The 9747-nt window shown below is 32.2% G+C and overlaps 1 protein-coding gene and 3 non-coding genes across 5 annotated transcripts; 3 read left to right on the top strand and 1 right to left on the bottom strand.

Annotated features, from left to right (window-relative positions):
- The first annotated feature begins 978 nt into the window (after positions 1-978).
- On the top strand, positions 979-1064 carry TRNAM-CAU (transfer RNA methionine (anticodon CAU)). Its single transcript is given in 2 exon segments — positions 979-1016; positions 1029-1064. It is a non-coding gene; the product is annotated as a tRNA-Met (tRNA).
- Positions 1065-2814: 1750 nt separating this feature from the next.
- Positions 2815-7351, bottom strand: LOC114185454 (chaperone protein dnaJ A6, chloroplastic-like). Of its 2 annotated transcripts, none has more exons than XM_028073185.2 (8): positions 7135-7351; positions 6599-6729; positions 6210-6351; positions 6000-6057; positions 4544-4586; positions 4144-4192; positions 3976-4056; positions 2815-3891 (listed from the first exon to the last, which is right to left on the bottom strand). In XM_028073185.2, exons 2-8 carry the CDS (start codon positions 6703-6705, stop codon positions 3046-3048), a joined length of 1326 nt encoding a protein of 441 aa, XP_027928986.1. In that variant the 5' UTR covers positions 6706-6729; positions 7135-7351; the 3' UTR covers positions 2815-3045. The 2 variants fall into 2 exon arrangements, with proteins under 2 accessions (XP_027928986.1, XP_027928996.1); XM_028073195.2 differs by having other exon boundaries at positions 7149-7347.
- Positions 7352-8314: 963 nt separating this feature from the next.
- Positions 8315-8406, top strand: TRNAY-GUA (transfer RNA tyrosine (anticodon GUA)). Its single transcript is given in 2 exon segments — positions 8315-8351; positions 8371-8406. It is a non-coding gene; the product is annotated as a tRNA-Tyr (tRNA).
- A 192-nt stretch (positions 8407-8598) lies between these two features.
- On the top strand, positions 8599-8690 carry TRNAY-GUA (transfer RNA tyrosine (anticodon GUA)). Its single transcript is given in 2 exon segments — positions 8599-8635; positions 8655-8690. It is a non-coding gene; the product is annotated as a tRNA-Tyr (tRNA).
- Positions 8691-9747: the final 1057 nt, after the last annotated feature.

Genomic DNA, 9747 nt, shown 5'->3' with positions numbered 1-9747 from the left:
TGCCCACTTTTCATTGTTGAATTTGAGTTCCGTATAGACGGTCACGGAAATGGATTAAATAAATTACATAAATATTGATGAGCTGAGAATTAATTTTCATGTAGACTATTTTGTTTCAAAAAAGTAATCGTTGTAATTGGCTTAGGCTAAAAGGGATTTTCTCTCCCGAATTCACGAATTAGGATTAGTGTTATAGTTTGTTGCTCAAATTAAATAAATAAGATTATAATATTGGCTAACTTCATTCTTCTAATGAACATGGATTCGAGTATGTGCATACGAATGTAGTACGAGTAATGCAAGTGATTGAGCTTTTATGTCGAAAATAGTACAATTACCAAACATTGGAATAGTTATTAGTTTTGAGATATTGTTTTGCATTGCAAACAGTTTATGATATGTTGTTTCAGTATTGAAATTTTTCTGAAGATATTGATCAATATTTGGTCCGTAAAAGTCACAAGTCAGTTTTGTAGGTCTATCTTGCAATATATATATATATATATATATATATATATATATATATATATATATATATATATATATATATATATATATATATATATATATATATATATATATTATAACAATAATTTTATTTTAATATTTTATATCTTTTTTAAAAGAAATGTATCTACTTTTGTAAAAAAATCAATATGAAACGAGCCTATCATAAAGTATCGAAAATGTAGGTTTCAATATCCTACATGTGAGAGATGTGATCAGTTTAAATTGAGTTGAATTTATAAAAAATGCAATATAATAGATTGAGATTAACACTTAAGTATTAAGAGGGTGAAACTTAAAACACTGTGACGCCTAATGAGTTAAAAGAAAGAAAAGAAAAAAAAGAGACAAAGAAGAAGAAAAAAGATGGTACCTGCGGTAGTTAATGTACGTTTTCTTCGTCTAAGTTTGGTATAAAGAATAGTTTTTCTTTTTTAATATTAATAACATAAAATAATTTACAATGTCATTGGGGTGGTGGCGCAGTTGGCTAGCGCGTAGGTCTCATAGCTTATTGAGTGATCCTGAGGTCGAGAGTTCGAGCCTCTCTCACCCCAATTTTAAGTCCATCACGTTTTATATAAGGTATAAATTTACGTTTTTAAGTCTAAAAAATTACAGAAATTATGAAACAAAAATTATATTTAAATATCATCGGGGTGTTGGCGCAGTTGGCTAGCACGTAGGTCTCATAGCTTTCTTAGTTTTCCTGAGGCCGGAGTTCGATCCTCCCTCACTCCAATTTTTATGTCCGTCATTTTTTATAATGTTTAAATTTACGTTTTTAAGTCTAATATATTACAGAAATTATATTTAAATACTATTGGGGTGGTGGCGCAGTTGGTCAGCGCGTAGGTCTCATAGCTTACTTAGTTATCCTGAGGCCCGAGTTCGATCCTCCCTCGCCTCAATTTTTATGTCCGTCATGTTTTTTATAATGTTTAAATTTACGTTTTTAAGTGTAATATATTACAGAAATTATATTTAAATATCATCGGGGTGGTGGCGCAGTTGGCTAGTGCGTAGGTCTCATAGCTTTCTTAGTTATCCTGTGGCCGGAGTTCGATCCTCCCTCCCTCCAATTTTTATGTCCGTCATTTTTTATAATGTTTAAATTTACGTTTTTAAGTATAATATATTACAGAAATTATATTTAAATGCCATTGGGCTGGTGGCGCAGTTGGTCAGCGCGTAGGTCTCATAGCTTACTTAGTTATCCTGAGGCCGGAGTTCGATCCTCCCTCGCCTCAATTTTTATGTCCGTCATGTTTTTTATAAGGTTTAAATTTACGTTTTTAAGTCTAATATATTACAGAAATTATATTTAAATATCATCGGGGTGTTGGCGCAGTTTGCTAGCACGTAGGTCTCATAGCTTTCTTAGTTTTCCTGAGGCCGGAGTTCGATCCTCCCTCACTCCAATTTTTATGTCCGTCATTTTTTATAATGTTTAAATTTACGTTTTTAAGTCTAATATATTACAGAAATTATATTTAAATACCATTGGGGTGGTGGCGCAGTTGGTCAGCGCGTAGGTCTCATAGCTTACTTAGTTATCCTGAGGCCGGAGTTCGTTCCTCCCTCACCCCAATTTTTATGTCCGTCATGTTTTTTATAAGATTTAAAATATGTTTTAACTATAATATATTACAGAAGTTGTATTTAAATATCATTGTCGTGGTGGCGCAGTTGGCTTGCGTGTGGGTCTCATAGTTTATTGAGTGATCCTGAGGTCGAGAGTTCGAGCTTCTCTCTTCCCCTTCTTGTTTTCTATTTTTTATGAAAGGTTTAATTTTACGCTTCTAAGTCTAGTATACTACAGAAATTAGAAAAAATCTGAAGTATAGCAACTATAAGAGCTGTGTTAAAAACAACCGCTTAAGTTGTATACAATTTTTAAACGTTAATGTATATACAATAAAAAAATTGTAATTATAAGTCCATACATCATTATTTAGCAAATTTTTTTCAATTTAAGAAACTTTTTGAATGATGTAAAACCAAATATTTTTAAATAAATAAATTTTCAAAAAAAAAAAATACTGATTTATTTAATAATTAAAACTGACGAAATTTTGATATGTAAATGTATCAACAATGCTAGTGCTAGAACACCAACCGATAATAGCATACATTAATTGCAGCAAACTAAATATGTTAACAAAAAGGTTTTTTGCTTTGTAAACAAATTCAAATATAATATGTATTTTCACTTTTGTCTAAAAGCAACATTTATGAAAAATAAAGATGACATTGCATCTAAGCTATAGTCCTTCAACCCCCTCACCAAGTAAAAGAACAACAAAATTGCAAAAGGCATATATATGTTCCAAAGAAAAAGAAAGATATCTAGTTTCTTCTGCTCTTCATATCTGCCTATATAAAATAAAATGACTAGTAACCTACATCTACCACATAAGCTCACCCATACCCCAGTTTTAAATTAATAGCAACCCTGAGTTGAGTCAAGGTCAAGAATGAAGCATCCATAAAAGGAAATGGACTAGAAATACAAAGGAATACAGGTTCCTCAATAAGTTATCTCCTACCACTGGTGGCAGCAGTCTTGCCCTTGCTTAAATCAGCAAGATCCTCAACAAGTTTTCTCTCGTCTTTGCTCAGTTTTTTGGGGATTTCAACTTGCACCCTAACCAATTGATCACCCCTCATATTCTTCTTGTTCAGCAGGGGAACACCTTTCTTACTCATAACAAGTGTTGAGCTTGGTTGAGTCCCAGCTGGGATTTTTAAATCCACCATGCCATCTACAGTAGGAACCTTAACAGTAGTCCCCAAGATTGCATCAATGTAAGATATTTTACATGTGTATAAAATGTTTGTGTCATCCCGTTTAAGCACTGGATCTGGGATAACTTCAAGAACAACAAAGAGGTCACCAGAAGGACCCCCACGCCTTCCAGCATTACCTTCATTTCGGACCCTTAACCGGCTTCCAGAATCCACACCAGCAGGAACCTTGATACTTATCCGCTTTGTCTTCCTCACTCGACCTTCCCCAGAACATGTATTGCAAGGTGTTGAAATTTCACCAGCTCCATTGCAAGAAGAGCAAGTCATAGACTGCTGAAAGATGCCTAATGGAGTCCTCGTCGATTGAACAACCCGACCCTGACCACCACAAGTGCTACATTTAGATGATTTAGTCCCTGGTTTAGCCCCTGAACCATTGCAAGTTCCACAGTTCTCTAATCGCCGAATCTCAATCTCCTTTTCCACCCCAAAAACAGCTTCTTTGAAGTTCAAAACAAGACTGTAATACTCATCTTCACCTTCAACTGCTCCATTCCAAGAACTTCTGCTGCCCCCCATGCCACCCATGCCCTCAAACAGTGTCTCAAACAGGTCAAAAGGATTGCTGAAATCCTGAAATTACAAAGATGGCCAGTTGACAAACAGGAATATATGGTAACAAAGTAAAAGTCTTAATTGTTTTTGGAGACAACTTACCCCCATGCCCATTCCTGAACCTTTAAGACCAGCCTCTCCATATGTATCATATATGGATCTTTTCTCATCATCTGACAAGACCTGCAAAAAACAAAATTGAATTACATAAGATCAATTATGAGAAGACATGAAAAAGAGTAAGTTGTGTTCAACAAGCTGTAGTTATACCTCGTATGCATTACTAATTTCTTTAAACTTCTTTTCTGCATCAGGTTCTCTGCAGCAGAAAGCAAACATCCATAACAGTTCAAACAACATTAACCAAATGATCACGAAGACAACACAAGACTATGCAACTAGTAAAATTGACTTTGATGTGAAGAGGTTCTTGGCAAAAAACTTTATCAAATAAGCAAATCAGGAAAAATGCAAAAAAAAAAAAAACAAACTTTTAAAAGAACAAGTCATGGGCTTTATATCAAAGACACCCAAACCACTTAGTTCATATCAACAGCAAAATAAAAGCCTTTAAAATTTTAAAAGAAAAAAGAAAGAGTGAGGAACAAAGAAAGCAAAGGGTATCAGAAAGCCAGTGGTGTTCAATATGAAATAAGTAAAAAGAACTCACTTGTTCACATCAGGATGATAACTCCGGGCAAGCTTCCGATATGCTGAAAAGTCGAAAGTATAGAGAAATATGATATTGTAATGTTAGAACAGACAATCAACATCCAAAAACGCAAAATAAAGCGAGCCGAAAAAACAAGCGCTCAAGTCTTAGCAAAAAAGCATAAATTCCTTTTACACAAATAAATCCTACAAATTTTAGTAGTGTAATTACTCTAGATCCCAACCTAAGTATGGTAGATTTCTTTGAGAGTTTTAGTTACCTTCTAGGATGGTTTTCGGTTTTCAAATATTTTATCACTAAAACCAGTTTTACTTGTTTGTGGTTTCCGGTTTTACAAACCATGTCTAGCCAAATAGAACATAATAGGAGACGCAACCCACAAATAACTGAAGAGTGGCCCAATACTTCTCAATGATCTACAAAACCACTTTGAAATAAACCTCTTATCAGTATAAGCAATCATTGTCAGCAGAGCAAAGGAAGGCATTGAGAATCAGTTAAATCATTGTCCAATACAATTAAGGAATTATAATGATTGAGAAATATCAGTGGGAAGTGACAGGGTGTACAACAAGGGGTATATAATTCTGATTCTGATGAAGGACAAATTAGACGGACGATGTCATTACAATTCTGATGGAACTAATCTGGATATCTACCGATTGACAAATTAATAGGCCTAAAATATTTTTGTCCATGCTTTATACATGTATGTGGCAGAGAAACTGGGGTTGATGGTGGAGGCGATGACACCAGGTGATATGATGCTCAGGAAGCATATAAGGTGGTAGACATCATCATGGTAGAAATGGAGTGTCAGGCAATGATAGTTGTGGTGGAGGGTAGAAGATTGTTATATTTCTAGCATTCAAGGCCAAGGCAACCTCCTTATAACTAATACTAATAATAAATGAATGATTCTCCACTGCCTACTTTCATTCATGATGGCAGTATTTAAACTGTTTGCATCAGTCAATCCTTGGCTGAGTACATTTGAAGGAACTGAATATCTATAATCTACAAAAGAGCATAAACACAAATGGCAGTTACAACCAAATCTATCAAGGGACAGCTCATACATTCCATTTCAGTTAAATAAAGTCCTTCAAGTTATCAGGTCTCTTAGTAATCTATTTGGGCTTTTTGTTATGGGCTGTATATCATGGCCACAGTGGCTATGAAAGATGCTTTTTAAAACTAAAATGGAATAAAAAATCGTTTTATGTTTTAAAATTTGATGCAAGAATATTTTGAAAGAGTTATAAACTACTTTAACACCATTTCAGTCAAAGATGTTTTGTTTTGAAAGGCTATTTGATTTTCCTTTACATTGCTACACTAAATATTAGCCATTCATGAAGTAGAGTAAAACAATATATTTGAACATATCAATCAATGACAGTAGAGGCATAAGCACATCAATCTGAAAAGGAAAGGACCATAGAAAAAATACCACTCTTAATTTCAGATTTACTAGAATTTTTTGAGACCCCAAGGATAGAATAGTAATCCTGCACATTGGCACACAATACATAATGAGTCAATATTGAATGTTCATGAGAGTTCCATAATTTAAGGAGACACATCTTTAAAAGGTAAAATTATATAGAGAAACTAAAGGAAATCATAGTGGCTTAGAAATGCATAAGTACTTGAAACTTACAGCATCAGCTCTAACTATCAACCTTGATCCCCGGCGACCATGTAAATTTTGCAAAGAAACTTTGTCAAAAAGTGCACGCGAGGAATCTCGGGAAAAGAAGCTTGAATTTGGGGCAGACATGAAGCTTAGCTTGCTTGAGACACTGCAAGGAAAATGACTAAATTTAATTACACTCTCCAGCTCAAAGAACGAAGATGAAAATATCGTGTGTATCGATTGGGAAAGTCATTTCCAAAATTCATTATCTAGTGTCGAGTAGAATATAAAAATAATGCTCCTTTAGATATGAAATAGATAAAAACTATATTAAAAGTAATTTAGCTCCTTTAGCTATGCAAGAGCAACAAGCCAACAAGATTAGTCAAAAAATACTAAATAATAGGACTAACTTGTTCTTGAATGATGCAATCTTCCCCATCCCAGTCGATCCCGCAAAAATCTGAGGTCGAATTCCCCATTGAGTAGCTGATGTACTAGCAAAAGTAGAAATTGCCATCTAGTATATTTTCAGCAATACAATCTGCCAACAAATACAAAATTTTTCAATCAAATTCTGCAATCAATAAAATAAACAAACAAATAACTAAATAGACAAACAATAAAATGATGCTGAAAGAAGCAATTTTTTTATACTTAAGTGAACCTGGTGATGAGTAACGAATTACAATACGGTCGAATTCAATAATCAATACAGCATACAAGAAAAGAACGAAGAAAAACATACACTGTAGACAACACTTTAAATTCCACGCACAGGAAGAGATAAGAAATAATTAGTGGTCTAAAAAACAGGTTGGTTTGTTGTGAGGAATAAAAACAAGAAGCAAAATTGACAATAATACTCCAATCTAGGAAGAAGGGATGAATAAAAACATGTTTTTATCACAATTCTGAGACACAAGAACAATGGAAAAGGAAGAGGAACCTGTGGCGCTTAACCTTAACCGCTGCTGCTATCGTAAGCTGAGCAAGGTTTTAGCGAAGAGAAGAGGATATAGTGTGTGAGAAGGAGTGGGAGGATGTGGATACAGTGTTGAGAATAGAACACTCGTATTTCCTCTGCTTTAGAGGATTACACAAACCTCCCTCGTGGTTGAGTTTTCTTTCACCTTTTCTTTTGGTTTAGCAACAACGCTCCTTCTAGAACCCTAATGATGCCACTATTTGGGTTTGGTTCACTTTTTTAAATGCAAAAATGCATTTTTCACAAGGAGATATTTATGTTGAAATTAAATTAATGTCATTTACTTCTGTATGGCAAATTTTAATTTTAAAAAATTATGTTATTTTTTTTTATATGGCTCGGTAATTTATTTTTTTATGATATACCACTATTTAGGGTTCATGATTTATTAATTAATATTGAAATTTATTTTATAAAATTTCATTTAAAAAACAAAAATTAACATCAAAATTTTCATATAGTGGTGCCTTTTCTTATTTTGTAATCCATACATTGTAAATTTAATATTAAATCAAGAATAATATTTAATTGAAGAATAAATTTGGTTAATTTCAAATAAAATGAAATGATTTTAAATTGTCATTAAAACTGCTTTATTAGATGGTTTTAAAGCTTTTAAATAAAAAGTTTCAAACGTGTAGAATGTTGAATTCACAAACAAAGAGTAATTATTTATTTCTTAATGCATGGATGTTGTTCCATTCATATTTTCTTTATTATGGATTGTGGTGAAACTTCTAACTTTTCTCCCATGGACTTTGGTGAAACTACATGTATAGATTTATCAAGTCATTAATAGTGGGAAAGCTTGCACTAAATGTTTTTAAAAACAAAAACAGAAAAAATAAATATTATAATCACAACATAAAAAATATTATAATCATAACGTTAACTATAACGCGCAATGTAATGGTTTATTGAAAAATAATATATGTTTCTATCTCTATTGTGATAAATATTTTATTGTTAATAAAAATATTTATTTATTAATTAAATCGTAGAACTAATTAATGCCAAAATGAATAGATTAGATTATTGTATTTGTAGGTATCGTTTTCAAAATGGAACAAATAGGTAATAATAACCCAGGCATTATTCAAGTACTCAGATTTTAAATATAAAATTCTTTACTATTCACCAACCGACCTTAGCTCAGTTGGTAGAGCGGAGGACTGTAGTAGGTGATACCTAGCTGAAATCCTTAGGTCGCTGGTTCGAATCCGGCAGGTCGGAAAATGTTTTATCTTTCAATTTCAATAAAAATGTATTATAATTTAGGTAATCAAAATAAAATATTTAAAAACTAATAATTTTACATTATTAAATATTTTAATTAACTTAAATTGTTTAACTAAAAGCTTTCTTTTCATCAATTTCATTATTTACTAGAAATATTAATTCTGTTGAAAACATCTCTTCTAACAACCGACCTTAGCTCAGTTGGTAGAGCGGAGGACTGTAGTGGGTTATTCCTAGCTGAAATCCTTAGGTCGCTGGTTCGAATCCGGCAGGTCGGATAGTTTTGTATCTTTCAGCACTAATGTGGAAGAGGTTTTTTGGAAGATAAATTCAATAATGAACTTGAATTTCTAAAAGACAACACTGATCTTAGGAAGATTACACAAAGTCACTTGCTTTAATGAAATCGTTGACAAAGATAAAGTCCGAATTACGATATGGAGAGATAATTAAATTGAAAAAACATAAAATAATATATATATTAATTTCAAATTTTTAACTAACAAAATAATAAATTTAATTTATCTTACTAATATTTAAAAAAAACGAAAAATATTTATTATACAAGATTTTATCCTTATTTTTATAATCATAATAAAAATTTATATAAAATTTATGATTTTTAAAAAAATTATTACATTTTTTGTTATTAAAATTGTGTCAGAATCTTGTTAAAATTATATTAAAAATAAAAAAATGTTTGTCAAATTAAACACTTTAATAATAATGTATCTACCGCGAGAGTCGATATCCCATACATGTCTATCACGACGTAGCAAATCTTATTTATATTTCTCCATGAAAAACCTAACCATAATCCTAAATACAAAGTATATGGGAAAATGAAAAACATGATGCAAAAATATATAGTAACCGCAACTGTATATCAATTTTTATTTTATTCATGTTACTCTTATTTAACAAAACAAAGAAACAACTTAGATACATCATTTTTCATGTTACAACTTTTTTACTGAAAATACTGGTTGGTTGAGATTATGTTAAAAGAACATTAACACTTCTAACATGTATTAATTAGGGGTGGCAAAAAGGGTTGGACCCAACGGGCCAGCCCGTCAGCCTGTGCTAAAAGGAACAGGCTGGGTTGAAGATTTCAACCCGTCAGCCCGTTTTGACCCGTCCCGTCCAGCCCGTCAACTTGACGGGGCAAAGTACGGGCTGGCCTGTTCTGACCCGTTGGCCCGTTTTAAAAAAATAAAATACAATAAAAATAATTAAAAAAATTAATTTTTTAGATTATATATTTTAAATGTAGAAATATATAATAGTATTGTAATTTAAATCATTAACACCTACTAATTAAATTTGAATTAT

Source organism: Vigna unguiculata, chromosome 1 (assembly GCF_037176805.1).
Source record: "Vigna unguiculata cultivar grain cowpea cultivar isolate G323 ecotype 2 chromosome 1, ASM3717680v1, whole genome shotgun sequence".
NCBI lineage: Eukaryota > Viridiplantae > Streptophyta > Magnoliopsida > Fabales > Fabaceae > Vigna > Vigna unguiculata.
Note: the sequence above shows the minus strand (reverse complement) of the source record. Positions and strands in the feature narration are given on the sequence as shown.